Source organism: Dipteris shenzhenensis, chromosome 6 (assembly GCF_047967505.1).
Source record: "Dipteris shenzhenensis isolate YYH24624 ecotype China chromosome 6, Dip_SZ_1.0, whole genome shotgun sequence".
In the NCBI taxonomy this organism is placed as follows: domain Eukaryota; kingdom Viridiplantae; phylum Streptophyta; class Polypodiopsida; order Gleicheniales; family Dipteridaceae; genus Dipteris; species Dipteris shenzhenensis.
This window is the reverse complement of record NC_141601.1, coordinates 8,391,714-8,412,420: the sequence shown is the minus strand read 5'-3', so window position 1 is coordinate 8,412,420 and position 20,707 is coordinate 8,391,714. Positions and strand designations below refer to the sequence as shown.

General features: G+C 42.3%; 1 protein-coding gene across 2 annotated transcripts; it reads right to left on the bottom strand.

Moving 5' to 3' along the window:
• Nucleotides 1-1,547: 1,547 nt before the first annotated feature.
• LOC147900732 (protein ESSENTIAL FOR POTEXVIRUS ACCUMULATION 1-like) lies at nucleotides 1,548-10,660 on the bottom strand. Of its 2 annotated transcripts, XM_087376449.1 has the most exons (11): nucleotides 10,415-10,660; nucleotides 9,667-9,732; nucleotides 9,445-9,533; nucleotides 7,919-8,842; nucleotides 7,583-7,703; nucleotides 7,291-7,470; nucleotides 6,256-7,155; nucleotides 3,202-6,169; nucleotides 2,781-2,962; nucleotides 2,591-2,695; nucleotides 1,548-2,427 (listed from the first exon to the last, which is right to left on the bottom strand). In XM_087376449.1, the coding sequence occupies exons 1-11, from the start codon at nucleotides 10,500-10,502 to the stop codon at nucleotides 1,997-1,999; spliced, it is 6,054 nt and encodes a 2,017-aa protein (XP_087232575.1). In that variant the 5' UTR covers nucleotides 10,503-10,660; the 3' UTR covers nucleotides 1,548-1,996. The 2 variants fall into 2 exon arrangements, with proteins under 2 accessions (XP_087232575.1, XP_087232576.1); XM_087376450.1 differs by lacking the exon at nucleotides 9,667-9,732.
• Nucleotides 10,661-20,707: the final 10,047 nt, after the last annotated feature.

The window sequence follows — 20,707 nt, the reverse complement described above, 5'->3', positions numbered from 1 at the left end:
ACTGAAGATACATTGCATTTGTATATTACTTCTACCATAAATTCCTCGTCCATTGCTCTCCATGTCCTACACTATCTTTCCAAGAGCTGCAAGTTAGGGCTTGAGCTCTCCTATTTCTTGTTGCAAGTAATAATCCTCTGCTTGTAATGCATCTTTGCATGGAATAATCCTCCACTTCTAATGCACCTTTGCTTGGAAAGGCTGCAATGGCCAAGTAAGACCTTGCTTCGAGGATAAGGTCTTCACATTATATCTCCACAAGGTATGGGCCTTCCGAACGACTAGCCAAGAGTGGAGCCTCGTACACACACATCTAGATGGTTTGGACTGTCTCCCTCCCCTTTCAATACAACTTACCCCATCCCTTCGGATTCTACAAGATGAGATTAACCGTATCAAACAATTGGATCTACCCCACCTCTATGCACCATGGGCTGCGACACACAAAGACCTTTTTGCGAAGTTTAAAAAACACGAGGTTACAGTGCCACGGGAGAAAGATCAAGCACAATGATACCTTACCAACTTCTATGCATTCACGTAGGCTGTGGGACAATGGGAGGTAGAGGAGGAGGAGATAGTCAACATGGAACAAGAAGAGACAACGCATAGCAATGGAGCTAGAGACCACGTTCAATGTAGAGGCTGACTAAAGCACGCACAGTAGATATCAAATATCCTTGCTTTACTAAGAGGCGATCGTCCAAGCTCGCCCACCGGATACAAAGATAACAAAGACAACACCCCCGCCACAACGAGATGACTCGCCAAACACAAATACAAGACATTTTCACATCTCGTTGAAAAGCCATCATAGCGCTTGGATATGTATTTGGAGACTAGCTTTGAGTGTTTTAGCTTAGCACTTCAGCGCTCAGCAAGTGCCTTAGTGATCTCTCTCTCTCTCTCTCTCTCTCTCTCTCTCATTTTCATCATCCAGCTAAGTTCACTATTACCTTTCTTCTAGACAGCTATCATGCTTAGGTCTTCGTGATCTCTTCATAAAAAAGCCTTAAAGAATACAGGTCACAAAGGGTAATTAGCCAAAAAACTGACTTTTTATATCACAGCCTGAAGTCGTAAAGAGCCTAAAAGAATACACATATCAACATACCAGCTCACATTGAGCACCCCTTTAGCCTACAGCCAAGAAACCAACCTTTTATAGGCATTTTTTATACGAGCCAGCAACTGTAGGCAATTACTTTTGGGGGCTATGCTATCACATGAGTTACCCCTATGGGTTGAACTCACCTTCGGAATAATTCAAGAACACTCCCCTCCAACCATCTGCCTAAAATTCTCACCCCCCTTACATCTGTGCGTCTTCCCCTTCCCCTTAATCCTCACATCTCGGCCCCTTCCCTAGATCTAAGTCACCTCATTTCACACACAAAACAACAAGGCGAGTTTCTGTCACCCATCTTGAGGCAAAGGAAAGCCTCAGCCATGACAAAGTCTAGCAGCAGCTAATCTACAATCTCATGCCCGGTTGAATATAGAAACTTGAACGTAGCAGAAACCAGCATCTTGGTGTTGATACAACTGCAGTAACCCTTTAATGTTTACCATATTAATGAGAGCCAAGACTAAAAAGTGGCATTGATACAACTGCAGTAACTCTTTCATGTCATGAGAGTCGAGACTAAAAAGTTTGGTCAAACAAGCTTGTCTATAGAATTCCCTGGTCAAATGTTCAGACTACACTGAACTTGGCTTCTTCTGATACGCTGACAATATCTGCAACTGTGGGTGACATCACATATGTACAAGAGCCCATAAGGCCGGCAAGGCATTCTCGACAGAGGTCCAGAATTTCGAATGCACTGACAATTGACCCAACATCCAATATTGCAGCAAAAGAATAAACCAGAATATAAAGAATAGCGATGCTTAAAGTTACACGCAAAGAGGACCTTGCAGTTGGGATTAAGAATTGCACCCTTGCATATATCACAGATTGAAGGCCTAATGCAGACCCAAAGCCATACATCGATCAATCATCAATATGCTGAATCTCTCCCATTAGAATCCTATTACTTGTTACACTGAAACCTAATAAGGATGGATCAACAACTTTCTTACCCCTTTTCCCCTTTTTCTTTCCACTTCTTCCAGATGAGTTTTGACCCAATGTCTCAAAATCTAGTTCATCTTCATCTACCTTGCTCACCTCCAAGGCCTTCTTGCTTTTGACCTCTGCCCTCTTTCCATCACCAGTATCCAAGGACTCCGGACCATCCCTGATCACTGCATCACTAGGAGGGAAAACTGTATGTATAATATCAGAAGCCATGAGATCTTTATTGCGAAGAAACTCAGCTTTAAAAGCTTGGACAATAGGCCCATTTCCAAGATACTCAGTGAGATACTCTCCTGCTTCTGCTGTGGACGGCAATGACATGCAGAAATCTAGAAGCGTCATGTCTGGCAAGACAACATTAAGGACCACTAGAAGTTTTCGAGGAAGTATAGAGAAGAGAATGCTGCATGTTGAGAGCACACAAAAAATTCAATAGATTTGTCCACACACTGTTTCTTTGAGGAAAAAAGTCAAAGTCAAGCAACCAATCAGTCACTCAAAGGATACCATCCTTGCCAGTAAGCTTCTTGATCTGAAATTCACACCACTGCCGAAAGGCTTTTGCATCTGCAGCTTTAGTTGGCGCTTGTGGGCCTGCTGGTGCTGACATACCTATCAGAACCACAAGTTAATCATGTGGATAGGATAAAAACCTATTTGAAGAAACTTCCATGGAAAGACTGAATATCACAGTCACCTTCGGATCGTTTATTGGCCTGCAAAACCTTCACCTTCATTGGAGCTGGCTTTGATACAGCTACGGAAAATCCTGACAGCGATGGAAAATCAGATGCATTGCTGTTATCGTTTGCCCCCAAAGGCATTGCTGGGCATGAAACGTTCAAAAGTTGACCCCTCCTTGTGGCAAATGTGGACAGCCTGTTAACCAAACATTAAGTTTAAACTCCAGTAAAATGAGGCAATGCACAATGCTGTAAACATTGACCTTGCAGCATACAACTTAAAAACACAAGAAACTTCCCTTATTTCCTACGCCTCGATCCTTACATTAAAAATCACATGGAAAGCAATCTAGTGCTAACAAAACATGCAATACCCAGTACAACAATAGCAGTCAATTTAAATTGCAATGATGAATCAAAGCAGCACTGCCTTACCGCTCTGGCTTCATAGGCTGTTTCAAATTTCCTGCATTCATCTGCAAATCATGATTGTAATCCCAGAACAATTCGTCATCATCTTCAAAGACACCAGTCTTGGATTTCACATTACTAGCATGCGAAATCGGTTGCGGCGAACTGTGTACATTTCTTGTTTGAGCAAAAGTCTGAGATGGGGAGGAGAAAGAAGGCCTTTGCCATGCAGACGCATTGCTGCTTGAAGGCAGAGGATTAGATAGCTTTGTTGTAGCTTGCACCTGCTGTTGAGTTGATCGAGGTTGCCGTTCCTGCTCTTCTCTCGCCTTCTGTTCTGCCTCCTGAATTTCCTTTAATGATTTAGCTGCTTTAGCCTGCTTGTACAGATCCACAGACCATGCAGGCCAAGGTGGAGAATTATCTGGCTCCTCCTTGATTGGCAGAAAATCCCCTAAAGATGGACAAGGCAGAGGAATAGGCATGATCTCTTTTGCCTCCCCCTGGAGAAGATGTGTCATTGAAGACTTTCCCGCTATGGATGAAGGCAAAGAAGGCTCTGGCATCGCAACAGGGGCAGTCTTACCCATGCTGCCTGCCTTGCCCTTAGAGTTTCGCCTCTTGCTTTTCCTTGCCTCTTTGGGTTCCATAAAATCACTATCGTCATAAGCCTGTGAAGATGGCAGGACCACCGCTGAAGAATCTGAATTAGATGCCGCTGGGACATCAGAGTTAGCCTGGCCAAACAAGCCAGATAGCATTTCATCAGCCATTGGAGTATGCAAGTTACTCAAATTAGGTGAGCCACCCCATGCGGGTTCACCTTTACCAACACCCGAAGATGAACGAACCAGAACTGTTCCAGAAGATCCTACACTGGCTACAAATCTTTTGGGGTCGTCCTCTTTAATCTCTCTCAGAGAGTTTGACTGTGCAGGAGAAGAGCTCATCCAAGCGCCCGAGGCTGCAAGTCCTGCAGTCGTCATGGCTGTCAGCAGCTCCGATGGAACAGATGAGTTGCCTCTGTTCCATTCTGCTTCCTCTTGCTGGATTTCTAAAAATGACTTTGGTTTTGGAGATAAAGCATTCCAAGCTGGCTGAAGAGAACTCTGAGGTTGTGTGGGCGGCAGCATATGCTGACATACCTCCTGTTGCTCATCAGCCCACAAGTTTGCAACTGGGTGTTGCTCACTGAAAGACATGTCAGATGAGGTTGCAACTTGCCCTGACAAAAAGGAACCTGATGCTGAGAGCCTTGAGAGACCATCTGGCAAGACTTGAGTGGTCCCCTTTCCTGACTGCTGGTGCACTCTTTTAGCACTTTCATGGCTCTCCCTTGAAGACTGCCTCAAAAGTTCTGAGTTGCCAACCAGTAGGTTTGAGGGCTCATTCGAATCAATATCCACAAAAGCTGAATCCTGCTGCCAATTTGAAGCATGCAGCTGACTTCGCCTAGAGTGCTGAGGAAGCGCAGGAGCATCACCTTCCCGCTTTCTAAGCAATTCATACGATTGCATATCATTATCATAGGGCCCTGCACTCCAACCTCTGCGCAAGGCAACTTCTGCTGCTTCTTTGACTTGGGCTTGGTTTCTTAAAAATTCCAGCTCCGGAGGAAACAGTTCAGCTACCGGCAAATTCTGACCCTCATATCTTGATCTTTGCCCTTGGAGATGCGCCAGCAATTCTGTAGGCAGTGATTCTGCTCTTGGTGGCCCCCCTAGCAGAGGTGAAAATTTTCTTTCTTGAAAATGCGGAGGATTGTGCAAATTCATAGGTACCCTTCTATCTGCTTTGGACTGACCTGGTTGAACATGATCGGTCACATGCAACCCTGCCATCTCTGGATGGTGTAGCTGCTTCTGATGATGAAATGCTTCATGGGTGCGCATAGGAGTCGAGGCCTGAGTTCGTACGAATTGGCCAAACTCGTCCACCTCCCACACACCAGATATGCGATGTTCATCAAAGTTTGACTGTTGTTGAACTGGATGAGAATGCTGCCTAGCTTGCTGCTGTTCAGCTTGTTGTCTCTGCAGCAACAGTTGTTCAAGTGAAAGCTCATGTACATGCCTTGCATGGAGTAGCTGCTCCAAGTCAACTCTCGAGCTTTCCTGCATCTTCCTAGAGTAGTCTTGGTTCACAAGAGGCGGCGGCGTGTGAATTTGGTCAAACGCTGGAAAGTGTTGCTGTTGCCTTAACAACTGCTCCAGTAAAACATGGGGTGGCAGCTGAAGCTGCTGCTGCTGCTGAAGCCTTAAAACCTGATCCAAAACTGACCCAGGAGCTGGAATTGGAAAATGTGGTTGCTGCTGTTGATGTTGATGTTGATGTTGAAGTTGCTGTCTAGCAGATGGATGTGTAGCTAATAATTGCTGTTGCAATGCGTTGAAATTAAAATCGTGTGGCGGAGCTTGATTAAGAAGCTGCTCAAGTGGAGGAGCACCAGATGTTTGCTGCTGATAGAGAGCCTGAGATAAGATATGCTGTTGCTGCAGTTGTGCTGGACGCGGAATGGGAACCCCTGCTTGGGCTAGTTCAAACCACTGCTGTAACTGTTGCTTTTCAAACTCCTGCACTTGTTGCCTGTGCTGCAGAGCATCAACCCCAGGTGCAAATACAGGATGCGGAGAAACCTCTGTGTGGATGAAATCTGGCCAAGCCCGATCCAGCATAGATGAACCTGGCAATGATTCCAAGGACGAGGGATATGTTTCAGGCTGCCAAGGAACTGCTTGAGGGAACTGTTCCCTTGTCCGTATATGCCCATTAGATCCGGGTATCCGTACAGAGCCTGCCTGCATCAGATCATCTTTATCTGACCAATGCTGCAAAAACATAGACTGCTTGGATGATTCCACATCCTCTGTCTCAACATCAGGAAAGGCAGACATTCTGCGATGAAGTGATGTCGTTCTCTGCAATAAAGTTTCTCCTACCTCAATGCCAGGAGCCATCCCTTGTGATTCAACAAGCTTGTTCATGGTTGCATCTGTTGCACAAAGCACAAAACAAAATGTTAGTAAAACAATTATAAAGCCAAATTAAGGCAAAAGCAAATGTATACATAGTACATACCTCTACTGCCACCCAATTGGCCACTAAGGGATAGTTGTGCATCTCCATTGAGCAAGCTTCTCGATACATCTGAAGGACGGCTGGTTACATGTCTACCAACCATCAAAATACGTTCACTTTCATTATCTTGACCCATGTGATTGAGGGTCATCTGTTGAGAGAAGTTTAAAGACGTGTCCTTGATTGGCTTGTCAGCACGTAGCTCATTTTCCTCCAGTTGTTTGAAGGCATCAAAACCATGAGGTGTGGGAGCCTTCTGTTTCAGATGAGGCATTATGTTTCCTAACTGAGTAAAGGGAGTGCCCATTGGAGCATCAGCAAGACGAACAGGTAGCTCTGTGCCAAAAAATCCAGCCTCCAACCAGCTCATAATGTCCACACCAAGAAAGGGCCCTTGGACTTCTCCTTGAGGATCAGTGTAAAAAAAGGAGAGTTCTTCTAGTTTAGCTTGAACAACCTGCTGTTCCAGGACTTCTTTCCTATCCTCGTCCTGAGTACTATCAACAAAACCAACTGTACCGATGTTATCCTCAGATTGTAAGGCTATGAACTTGTCCAAAACCTCAGTTTTTCCATCACAAGCAAGAGTTTCTTCTCCATCGTACCAACCAGGTAGCTGTTCAACATTAGAGATTCCAACTGCAGGCTTTTGAGTTTTACCCTTATGCTCTCCATTCCAATCTCCAACAGTGAAAACTTCCTTCTCAATGTCATCCTGACCTAGATAGCGCAGCTTGTCCTGGCTCTCATTTCTCTCATCTTTCACTTCCATGAAATTGCTTCGCCTCCAGATACCATCACTGTGGCTGGAAGAAACTTTCCTTGCATTCAAATCCTCCAGCTCCACTGTGCTGGAGCGTGAGTGTGCAATGTCATGTGGTTTTTTCACCCTACTGTTACCTGAGAAAGGGCCACAGTTATCATCAGAGCAAGAACGTGTTTGTATATCTTTGCAAACTTAAGAAGGAGAACTTAAGATTCTAAATCCTCCAATCCATTATCGCACTCATTGCCAGTATTTAAAATATTATTTACCCTCTGTTCCAAGGGAGATGTCCAGATTGGTGCCTGAACCCAACCCGTTACCAGCCTCTGACTGATGTGAGACTATATGTTTCAAACCTGTCACGTCTCCTGCTTGTGAATCAGGTAGCCCTGCCGCGTCAGAGAGATCATCATCCCTGATGATATCAGATGACATGTCTTCCTTGTTACCTGAAAATACGTGCATGACTGTCAGAAGAGAGAGCAAATTTACTGTACCGCAAATCTCACCCTGTAGACCTGACACTTGGAAAAGATGACCCAACTAGGATTGATAACATACCAATGATCCGGCCTCTTGCACGATTCCGATTGCCATCCTCACGACTTCGGGTATCTTTAGCAGCAGAGTGGACAGCCCCACTGCCAAGGACCTCTCCTTTCCAAATCCCTTCCAGCATGGACTGTAAAAATTGTCTTATTAGATATAAGTTTGAATTAAGCAAACAATATTACAAAAATAGAGCCAAACATCTAACAAGGAAGCAGAGGCATGACAACATTCTCTACAAGCAAAAAGAAAACTGCAAGTCAACAAGCAATCTGCTACAAACCCCAGTTTTGAAACCTCACAAGAAGAACATTGCACCCGAAGGATTTTCAGAAAATTGAGGATTACCTCTTCTTCCATGTTGGGGGTAAGAAAGGCCAAAGGCTCAAGAGGTTCTGCCTGAGTGAGCTGGGGAGCTGCTATAAAGGCTTCAGGGAACTTGGTGAAAGAGGATGCAAGACTGCACGTCCGATAGATGTCGAGTAGCTTCGCCCTTGGATAACGGAATCCTTGCCCGCCCTCACATGTATCTACAATTGGTGGAGCACCAATCGGAGAGGAGAGAGGAGGGCCGTGTAGAAGACCACTCCCAGTAAAATTAGCACGACCTCTGCCCACAGCGAAGCCAACCGTAGAGTTGTCACCTCGTCCCCTCCCAGCACCAAATCCTGGAGCGAATTTTGGGGGGGTGGAACCCAAAGGAGGAGCCTCCCCCTTGCCTCTGGATGCAATTGAAGGGGGACGCCAAATGCGATCACGATCACGAGAAGAAGGATCTGCCTCACGCTCATTTTCTGTTCGACTGTTAGTGGTAACAGAACTATGTCGGTCGCGAAATCCATCCCCTTCTTTCTCAGGTTCTGATCGCTTTTCCCGGCGCACCTCCTTGTCTTTGTCCTCAGGACCCCAACGTGTGCTCCATTTACTGTCACGGCGTGTCTCAAAAGTAATTTCCCGACTAGAGGAATCAGACCAACGGTCTGATAAAGAAGCACGCCTTCCGTCAGCTGAATTCTCAGACCATCGCTCTGCCCTTCTGGGTTCCGTGTTATCCCCACCCTCCTTCCATCTGTCGCGTCTAGTAAGAAGGTTGCTTTCTCTTTCCTCGTCCCTCCAGCGGTCCCTACGGACACTGTCAGCTTCTGCAGAGACAGTGCGCCACCAGTCTCTCCTTTTGTCGGCATCACGATTCCCATCTGCTCTCCAGCGATCCTTCGACACAGAGTCACCGTTTCCCCCATGACCAGAACTGCCGGGAGTGCGTGGAGGTTCCTGAAAGGAAACAAACCCACATGCAAGCAGGGGTGAAATTAATATGTAATATATATATATATAATATAACTGAAGCTCACTAATGCCAGAGTTGCAGACAAAGCCCTATCCCACCAAACAGTCGCAGTTGTAGCACAAAAGACAGTAAACTGCTCAGAAGATGATTTCACACAAAATTCAATCACTGCAGCCATGCATATCATACAATCTCTAAACCAAGAGTCCCCATTCACAGAAATCCAGATCGCTGCAGCTTTCATCATTATATCTACAGCAGATTGGGCATTGCATCAGAATACGATATGCCATTCACCAACAACCAAGCATCGAGTCGTTGACATTATACTAGCCCCCCGTAACAGAACAAAGCAAAAGCACTCTTATTGAAGTCCTGAATTGTCTAAAAACAACAAAAATTTGACATGGAGAGCTTTGAAATCCCTTAAAATGCATTTAAGCTCACAAATTCTCTAGGTCTCGACTCTCCACACTAGCTTATCGTCGTTGCTGGCAACTCCAAGATTTTAAAGTAAGCACAACATCTATTCAAAGTATACATTAGAAATAATTGAATCCTAGAAAATATTGGGCAGACTACTAACCATTGATGCTGGTGGTGGCTTGCTATCACCAGGCTTTGTAAAGAGCCACTGAGGAGACAATGGGATGATGTTTTCTGGCACCACTAAATCTGCAGCAGACTCATCACCATTACAACAAACAGTTTAACCTAAAAGCTGTGCCTAACTATTTTTGTCTTATCAACCCTTATTTAAAACAGCTTCAGACATAAAATCTAACATTCTATGCCATGGAAATGCTACCTTTCGACTCTGAGTCCCCAGATGCAGCGACTAGCTTGGAAATCCCTGATAAGCCCTTTCCTTCATCTGTAGCGCATGATACGGTCACTTCAGTTTTTCTTAGACATACCCAAACTACCTTTGATCCTAATACACGACACGTTTTTTCAATAACTTCACTTTGAAAAACACGAGCATCTTCTGATATTTCGTTTGAATTACGCCTAAAGCGAGTGAGGGTCTGCTCTCAACCTAAACCTTCCAGTTGGATCGATTGAAAAAGCAGAATATCCCACTACTGTCCTGATCATCACAACTGTAGGAGAGATTACTGCTGTGCTCATTCACATGCGTAGCATGAGAAAAATCATCTAACTCAACATTTTTAATTACCTACAGTTGTGGAGTCTGCAGGTAACTTTTTCAAGTCAAGTAGCCCTCAAACCATTTACCTGGTCGCAACTCCTTCGCCCTAGGTTAGAGCGATCACGACCAGGATCTCGATCGCAGAGAAAGAAAGAAAAAGAGGTGCAATTAGATTTCCCCCGTCGTCGATGCGCTGACGCAGGGGGCAAGAAGCGAAGGTACTACCTCGAGATCGTTGGGGATCAAAGCCAGGCAAGAAGCGAAGGTACTACCTCGAGATCGGGGGCTTTGGATTGCCAAAATCCAAGGAGAGAGAGGCGGAAACAACCCCGCTCTCCACCCGCGAGCAACAACGACAAAAGAAAAAAAGAAAATCAGGAATTGGTGACGACAGGGCACTCACCGCGAATGTTGGCAGGGTCCGGGGGAAGGGAGCCAAGGTCTGCAGCTACAGAATCGCAAGGGAAGGGGTCAGGGTTGGAATCGGCCATGGGAAGGAAAAGCTAGGGTGAAAGAGAAGGAGGAGGGGGAGAGGGCGAGCGATGGAGGGGATGGCGAGCTAGGGTTGGAGAGGGAAGAGAAGCTTTGGCTATGGAGTGACAGTGTTGCAAAGCTGGAAGTTTGAGGATCAGAGGCTTTGATTTTAGGCTTGGCTTGCTTGGTTTCACAAACTTTTGTAGACTTGGCCTTTTGTAGATTTCTCGGAACTTTTGAACTATAGAGACCTCCCCATTCACCTCCCTACCCCGATGTCGGTTTTCTGGGTTGACAGGGTGTTTCGCTCCTCACTCGCCTCCCATAGGACGGTCAGACAAAGGCTTGGCCAGATGCAAGTTTTCTATGGGAACGTCCTTTAGAAGCAACGTATGGGGGTGGCCTCTTACCTCACTTCAACCCCACCTTTGGGTGGTTCCCAGGGCGCCAACTCCCTTTAGTAAGAATACCTATGAAAATTTTGAGTATGAGATGAATTTAACACTATGCCATGAGTAAAAGTTAGTCAAATTAGCATGATTGTAAAAGAGCTTCAAATATTTCTACACACCTTGAAATTTGGGTAACACATGAAAAAGCTACATGATTTTGAAAGAAGTTGGGTTTTTATATTTTAGTGTTTAACGCCCCTCATCCAAAAGACCCCCCCCCTTAGGTCTCACATATTATGAGAAATATGTACAAATCTTAAAATCTTTCATATTTTTTGAAGTATAAACCTTATGCTTTGTGGTTGAAAATTGTCGTATTTTTCCCTTGCATATTTACAACTTTGGTAGAAAATCCATGCATATTATATATGGACCTTGTCCCCCCATGCCTTAGATTTTGGACAAGGGTAGTAACATGATACATATTGAGTTGGCACCCCAAGGTTGGGTTCAAATGCGTGGACGGCTAATCTTCGAAAAGGTGGCTTGGCTACCACTCATTGTGTTCACATCAATATGGTCACAAATCTATCATAAATGCAATGTGGGTCTTCTTGGTCACTAGAGATTGGTATTAGATGATTCCCTACAGTTTGGGTTCCACACTTGACAACTGCATGCCCGCGGAAATTTTTAATTCACTTGGGTGGGGGCCGGGTGGTTCCGAACAAACATCCCTACCCCCAGACATCTCTTCTCTCAAATCAAATTGCCATAAGTCATCCAACACCCTTTTTGCATCCTTGGCTGCCACCAGTTCTAAACCCACCCGTATGCAAAGCGATGGACGTCCTTTGCAAACGAAATTCCATCTAGTTGGACGAATCATAGAGTTGAACTTTATAGCGCATGGCCATGTTTCATGACAACAACTTGGGCGCCACTATGAGGTTGGACACGAGCATGTCCGTGAAGCTTTTGAACGCAAGAAAAAATCTATTGGTTCTTGAAACTCTGCCATCATGTCCAGTAAACAATCACATTCTTTGCCATATAAGCTGGCCATTAGGTTGTGTGAAGAGCACACCTAATGGCCATCTTTCCCTTCTTGCATTGCCAAGCAAATCATCTCAACTGGGCCTTAGTTTGTCTCGCACTTTGTTGTCAAGCTCAATTGACTTGCTACTACAAGAATCACAGACTACCACCTCTGTGTGATGAACTTCCCCTTGTGTACCTATGTCTAAGGCAAAGGCTTACTTGTGGGTGATTCATGGCTCCGTGAATAACAACAGCAAGATGAGCTTCACATCCCTCTTAAAGCTCTCATTCGCTACCAACACGCATGCTACAACATTTTAAATAGGAGTGCTTTTCTAGACTGTCAGTAGTTGAATCTGATAGGCATTTAGGTTGATCTTCTTCACAACTTTGTAAGGTCCAATTTCATCTTACTATACTGTTGTTCAGGAAACCTTTTTTTGTTGGTGTAAACCCATGCAAAATCTCCCTTTCCAAGCTACTTTTCGCATATCTTGTCTACATGGTTTTTGAATTTGAGATTTCAGTTGTTAAGTTCCTGTTTTCGTACTATGAAAATTTTCTACATTCCCTTGACAAAGTGTTAAATAGCTACGTGACTTGCTTTTTGGGGGTAATAGCGACTACACCCCCTCCTATCATAATCACATACCTTTGTTGGATACCTCAAATTTGACCCATGCATAATGTAGGAAGGAAATAGGCTATACAAGCAGCAAATTGTACTTGTGCCAAATAAGCGTCTTAACACTTAGGATGCTTTCTTACCATACATTGTAGCATATGGCTTGAGCTTTCATTCACCAATTCTATTTGACCATTAATGTAAAAATAACTTTTCTTAGTATTATTTCATACTACTATCAATGAATAGTTAAGAAAATATGTATTCTCATCTGAGCTGATACTCATGGCATCTCACTAAAATAGTTTTATCAACTTTGGATGATTTGTTGTCTAACTACAAGTACTAAGATGTGCTATCTCATTAAACCTATTCACTGTAACCACTAGAATATTTGTTGGTGTATGTGAAGCCTAATCTTTTCTTTTAGAGGTTGTTTTTTGGCCGTGCTTTAGACCCGAGTGTGTTTATGCCCATTCCATGAATAGGGGATAGGAGGGGCAATGCCCCTCCTAGGACTGTCATTGGCCCCTTTCGGAGGCAATGCCCCCGAAGCTAAAAATACATGAAAATTGGTGTAGGAGTTGTGTGGTCAAAAATTGTAAGATAAGGGTGTGGCTCACATAGCAGGAGAGTAGAGGGAGAGTAGTGGATATACTACTTGTATCTTGTATCTTCTCACTTGCTAGATAAGAAAAACGTAGGACTAGCTATTTCTCCATGGACCTAACCCACACTTGATGAACCACGTATATCAGTGTCTAATTTTCTCTTCCATTCAGCGTGCTTTCTATATAGTATGTTCTATGCATTTCACTTCTTGCATTGTTCTCCGTGCTTTCTATATACTATCAATGCATTTGTTTGAGCAATGCTTGGTTGACTCATTTGGAATGAGTTTCCTAGTTCAAGTGGGAGCAATGACGAAAGAAGGCAAATTCAAAATCAAGAGGTTCAAAGACAAGAACTACCAGCATTGAAAGATGCAGATTGAGGATTATATGTACCCAAAAGACCTTTTCTTGCCATAAGGTGGGATCACAAAGAAGCCTGCAAGTATGTCAGTCAAAGACTAAGGGATTCTTAATAGAAAGGCGCTAGGAACGATACGGATGTGTTTGACAACGTTAGTTGCTTTCAATGTTATTGAACATAAAACAACAGAGTATTTGATGAGCACACTTGATGAGCACTATGGATACATAGTATGAAAAATCTTTAGCTTCCAATAAGGTATGTCCTATAAGTGTTTATTCAATATGAAGATGTTAGAAGATGGGTCTATAGCTGATCATTTGAATTAGTTCAATACAAATACAAGCAAAATAATGTGTGTAGGAGTAAACTTTAATGCTCTCGTGATTTTGTCCTCATTGCCTACAAGTTGGGATGGCTTGGTAATGGCTGTGAGTAACTCTGGTTCTAGGTCAAGCACTTTAAAGTTTGATAATGTTGTAAAAGTTCTCCTTAGTGAGAAATTGTGACGGAAAAGGACAAGTGAAATATCAAGTAATGCTTTGACTCTTAAGAACAGGGGAAGATGAAGGGAGAGAGGAAAGAGCCCAAGACATCACCGACAAGTCAAGAAGAAGTAGATCCAAATCCAAATGGAACCTAGAGTGCTGGCATTGTGGGAAGAAAGGACACTTGAAGAGAGATTGTTGGTTGCGAAAGAAAAAGGAAGGAGATGGACAACAAGAGAATACATAGGAAACAAATGTAGCATGTACTGTGTTGCAAGATTCCTTAATTCTTTCATTGAATAGTATCATCGATGCATGGGTAGTGGACTCAGGGGCTTCGTTTTATGCTACGCCTCATAGGAAATCTTTTCAATACTATATTCAAGGTGATTTTGGAGAAGTTCATTTAGGTGATGATGAAGCATTGAAGGTTGTTGGAAAGGGCAAGGTGTTGAAAATTTTGCAAAATGAAAACCAATGGTTGTTGAAGGAGGTAAGGCACATTCCTGATTTTTTTTTAACTTCATTTCAACATGACAATTAGATGATGAAGGCTGCATGACCACATTTGCAATAAATTTCTAGAATGGCACTAAAGGGTCAATGTTAATAGCAAAAGGACCCATGGTAGGTACATTATATTTATGTACCGATAATGCTTATTCCTCTATTGCTTGGAGTAGACACAGCTATCTGGCACCATAGGCTTGGACACATAAGTGAGAAAAAGATGCAGATTCTGTACTCAATATATTGCCAGGTTTGAAGCAGGTTGATTTGGAGTTTTGTGAGAACTATGTTTATGGAAAACAGAAGAGTGTCAAATTTCTCAGAGTTGGGAAACAAAAGAAGAGAGAAAAGTTAGAGCTTGTGCATACAAATGTATGGGGTCCTATTGATGTATTATCTCTTTGTGGTTCTCACTATTATGTTATTTTTATTGACGATGCAACTAGAAAAACTTGGGTTTATTGCATTCAAAGAAAATCTAATCTCTTTGAAACTTTTAAGAAATGGAAAGCTTTGGCTGAGAATAGGCAGAAAGAAGTCAAAGGCTCTCAGATCTGATAATGGAGGCAAATACTACAGCAAAGAGCATGATAATTATTGTTCATACAATGATGAAATTCATAGAGAGAAGACAACTCCAAGAATGCCACAATAAAATGTTGTGTCAGAGAGGATGAACATAACAATCATGGAACGTGCAAGGAGCATGAGACAACACATATGGTTGCCCTTATAGCTTTAGGCTAAAGCAATGAATTAGCTATGTACTTTGATAAACAAATCACCTTCAAGTTCCTTGGATGGTGGCATTCCAGAAGAGGCATGAATAGGTTAAAAGGTTAACTATTCTTTTATGAAGGTTTTTGGTTGTGAAGCATTTGTCCATGTTGATAAGGAGTTGAGAACAAAGCTTGAGCCAAAATCTAAGAAGTGCATCTTTATTGGATATGGAGATAAAGAGTTTAGTTATCGTCTATGGGATTATGAAAGTTTCAAAATCATTAGGCGCAGAGATGTTGTATTCAATGAGATTGTTATGTATAAAGATCTCTTGCAGAAAAGGAAGAAAGAAAATTCAAACACAGAATACACAACACTTGATGAAATCGCACGAGATGAAATTCCAAAGGTTGCAGAAAATGAGAATGTGCTACAGTAGCAAGAACTCAAATTCATCCAGGTTTACTTAGAAGGTCTATGAGGGTAAGTAGAACACCTGAACAATTTTCTCCGTCTTTCAATTATGTTATGTTGAACTGATTTTGTTGAGCTAGAAACGTATGAAGAAGCAATGCAGGTAGAATCCAAAAAGAAATGGGAATGAGGCATGAAAGAGAAAATGGGCTCTTTGCTAAAACAGGACTTGGGATTTGGTTTGCTTGCTTATGGGAAAAACAACATTGCGAAGTAAATGGGTTTACAGGGTGAGGAAGAAGATGGAGGAAAAAGGAGATACAAGGGCAAGGCTTGTAGTAAAGGGGTTTGTACAGAAGATTTTGATAAAATATTATTTGCTGTTGTTAAAATGACTTCAATAAGAACTTTTATGAGTCTTGTGGTTGTAGAAGACTTGCATCTTGAACAATTAGACATGCAGATAGCTTTCCTTCATGGGGATTCAGAGGAAGAGATTTATGTGCAGCAGTCACACAGATATGAGGTTAAAGGATTGGAGGAATTGGTATGCAGGTTAAAGAAAAGTCAGTATGGTTTAAAGCAAGCTCCAAGGCAGTGGTATTTCAAGTTTGAAGGGTTTATGGCAAAACAGGGTTTTAGTAGATGTCATTTAGACCACTGTAATTATTCTCAGAAACTAGACGATGGCAGATATGTGATCTTGTTATTGTATATTGATGACATGCTTATTGCATGCTCTAACATGCACGATATAAATGTGCTCAAGAGGAAGTTGGCAAATACATTTGCAATGAAGGACTTGGGTCCTGTACTTTGAAAAAGGTATTGGAAAGGTTTGAAATGCAAAATGCAAAACTTGTTTGTACACCTTTGGCTAATCATTTTAGATTATGCAAGGATATGTGTCCCAAGACACAAGAGAAGATTGTCTATATGTCAAGGGTTCCATATGCATCAACAATTGGTAGCTCGATGTATGCAATGGTATGCATGAGGCCAGATATTGCAGATGCAGTGGGAGTTATGAGCGGATTCATGAATAATCCAGGTAAAGAACATTGGATGGCTGTAAAGTGAATTCTCAGATATTTGAGAGGTACGTTTGCTCATGCATTATGTTTTAAAGGTCCTTTCTCTACAAGGATATGTTTATTAAGATATGGCAGGTGATAAAGATGGAAGAAGGAGCACCACCGGTATGGTTTCACTATAGGTGGAACATCAATAAGCTAGGTTTCAGAGTTGCAAAAGGTGGTTGCACTTTCTACAACAAAAGTGGAATATGTTGCAATTACAAAGGCAAGTAAAGAGATGATATGGTTGTAGAGGTTTATGGAGGAAATTGGGAAGAAGCAAGAAAATTGCATCTTGTATAGTGATAGCCAAAGTGCTATTCATCTCGCCAAGAACTCAGCCTTCCATTCAAGACATATATAGCTCAGATATCATTTCATTCAATCTATTTTGGAGGATGGACAGTTGAAGTTGGAAAGAATACACATTAGCCAGAATCTTGCAGACATGTTGACTAAGGTGGTAACCAAGGAGAAGTTAAGCTCTTGCCTAATTTCAATTCGTCTTCAAAAATGAGGAACAACATGAGAGATAACCAGATCCAAAGAATTTCAATGAGTGTAGTAACGGTAAGGTTACTATGATCAGTCTCCAAGTGGAAGATCGTTGTATGTGGAGCCTGATATTTTCTTTTGGAATTTGTTTTTTGGATGTGCTTTGGACCCAATCATGTTTATACCCATTCCATGAGAGGGGGTGGGATGCAATGCTCCACCTAGAATTGTCATCGGTCCCCCTTGACAGGGGTTTGGGGGTAGCACCCAAAGCCAAAAATACATGAAAATTGGTACATGACTTGTGTGGCCAACAATTGTACGATAAGGGTGTGGCTCATATGGCACGAGAGCAGTGGATATATTGCTTGTATCTTGTATCTTCTCACTTATTGGACAAGAAAGTAGGACTGAATGTTTCTCCAAGGATGTAGCCTATGCTAGGTGAACCAAGTATATCGATGTCTCTCTTTCTCTTTCATTCTATGCGGTTTTGTGCCTTCTGGCATTGAATATGTGTTCTCACAAATTTGTTAATTTTGGAAGTCATTCTCAACAAAATGATTTTGCTTTGTATATGCTACAAGGTCTTATATCTCCCAAAGTGACCTACCATGTTAACCACCACGGTTCACAATTCATGCAAGCCCAAGTGATTGTAAAGATAAAGTGGAGAAGTAGGAGAGGATGAGAGGAAGGCTATATGATATCTGCCTTGAAGCTGTATGGGCCCATGTGCTTGTAAAAAGAGAGTGAGAGAGGTGACAGAGAGTACTGGGTTAGCCCTTCCTTCAAAAGATGGATTGTATAAATGGCCAAAAGTTTGACTTTGGTCTTCATTGTGTACTTGCAACTTTTGGAATACAAGCTCTCTCATTGTCTCTATCTTCTTGTTGACTGAGACTTCTTGCTTTCCATGTTACCTTGTGGTTGCCACTCCCCTTCCTTCACTTTTCCTTCACTTCCACGTTCCCTCCCATCTTCTACCTTCCCTTCTTCTCTTCTTCTTATCTCTTCATTCTCATGGAACCACATTGATACAATCTGGTAGACACTTCAATGACACGAGTGTTAGGCTCATGCTTGTTGTAAAGCTCTCACAAGGATTTTCTCGGGAGTAGAGTCTCTGCATTCCTCCAAAATCCTTACGACACATGGAGTCCCCATCGGGCTACACATACCATTCCACCTGGGTCATGAGATGATCCTAAATCCTACATTGACTCTCTCATAATGCATACTTTCTTCCCTTCAAACAAGAATCCATCTTGAACCAAATACAATAAGGTTCTACATCAACAATGCTTCAATTCTCACGAGCTCCAAAAAAGCTTTACCAAAATCTTCATCATGAGCATACAACTCCTTCATGTGTTGGAAATGTGTCACACCAGTCTTCATTGTCACTAATGATTCCCTTATTTTGCTTAAAATATCAAACACTTTATTTGAGACTCTTTGCTTGTGCTTAGCCACAAAATAATAATCTTGCAAGAAACCTCGTCCTTTAGATGCAATTTTCCTTGGCTTTGAAGATACCTGAATGCTTGATGGATTTTATTCATAACCAACTCTTAGAAAATAAGTAGTGTCTCCATCACTTTAATGCTTGCATAAAAGCATACAAATTTTGGTCGTAAGTGTAGTATCTTTTCTTGTCTTCATCTAACTTCTTATTGCAATATCCAACATGCCTTTCCTCTTAAAGAAGCACATCACCTATGGCAATACTTGATGCATCACATTTGACCTCAAAAGTCTTTGAAAAATCTAGCAAACCTAATATAGGTGCCTTATTCATCATCTCTTTCATTTTTTAAGATGCATGGATTGCTTTTGTAGTCCATTTAACCCCACAATGTTTCTTCATTATATTCACATGCCAAAATACATAATGGGTACCATTTGCTTAAAAAATCATTACTTTCTTAATATTTATCATATGAACATGATTCAAAGACAAAAGAATTTATTTGTAGACTAGAAAACTCACATGCCAAAAGCTCAATTCTCATTAAAATTTGTAAATTCACATTAGCATATGCTAATGTAATTAATAAATTAGCCATTGTAACCTCTATGACCCTAACTTGAACTAGGCAGAGCTAACGTAACCTAAACTAATCAAATCTAACCTAAACTAATTGAACGAGGGATGTAGGGCAAAGCTGATCTAGAGAGGACATCCACACAGGCCTTTGCAAACCTGTAGCCCTACAAGTTTCCTTAACGCGATCCTCCCACAAAAGTTTTTGTAAATGACAAAAGAAGTGAAGAGGGCAATGGTGGTGAAGCCAATAGTTGTCCATTTTACCAGAGGTTGTTTCGGAACATAGTGCTGCAAAACAATGTGATTCTCAAGAGCTAAGCGGAAGGGCAGTGGAAGAGTGATGGAAGAGGTGGCACGTGGCAACACATGACCCTGAAGGGGGGAGGAGGGAGAGCTATCTCTAGATGTGGCCAACCAAAAGTATGCAGGGTCAAATATCTTGGAAGGTGAGACACTAGGAGGGAGGTAGCAAGGGATAGAGGTGAGGAAGGCGGCAAGGCAAGCAGGGAGAGAGGGAGGTGGCCAACAAGAAAGGGAAGGGGGTGAGGGCAATGAGGGAGGAGTAATGAGAGGTAAAGGGTGAGGGAAGACTCCATAGGGAGGAGGATTTGAGGAAAGAGGCTATTGACACTTGAGGTTTTGAGCTTATTAGATGCAAATTGGCACAGATTAACCGACTTGGGGTGCGTTACATTATCATATGTGCATTAATAATGCCAAGGGGCACCTGCAAACTAATGCAAATAGATTTTTGAATTTTAATTCATTGGGGGGACATACTAGGAAATGAATTTTTATTCATTGGGGGGACACTAGGAAATGATTTTTTTCTTCTTCTAAATACTGGTTTAGAGTTTTCATTCATTGGGGGGAGATGCTCGTCGGCTAAAGCTGCAATCTTTGAAAAGTCTTTCACAAACTTTCACTACACATCCACCATGCCATGGAAGATTCTCACATCCATCACTCACAAGCTACATGGAAGTATAAAGTACCTTAAGCTTAACAAGTTAGTTTGATTCCCAAACCTAGCTCATCTCTTGTTCCCTAGGATCCCATAATGTGTAATCATAGTTAAATGACTTTTATAAAACTGAACCACCTTGCTAGCTCATAGTTAATAGCATCAACCAAATTGCTAGTTTGACAGCTAGTTATTTGTTTAAAATACCAATCAGCATGATCCAGACAAGGAAGATGCTCCTCACAGTTGGTGGCCCCTAATCAATAGGAACTCCAAGGTCAAATGGACAAGCCAAGAAACACTCATTTGAGCCTTGGACAAACTTGAAACATGCATCATGAATGCGAGGTAGTTATAAAAAAACACTCAATGAGAACACCAAATATAGTGGAGCTTTAGCACAGTAATCTTGAAGATGTCCCTCACCATTGATGACCATCTACCCATGCTCAGTTTCAACCGAAATCAACAA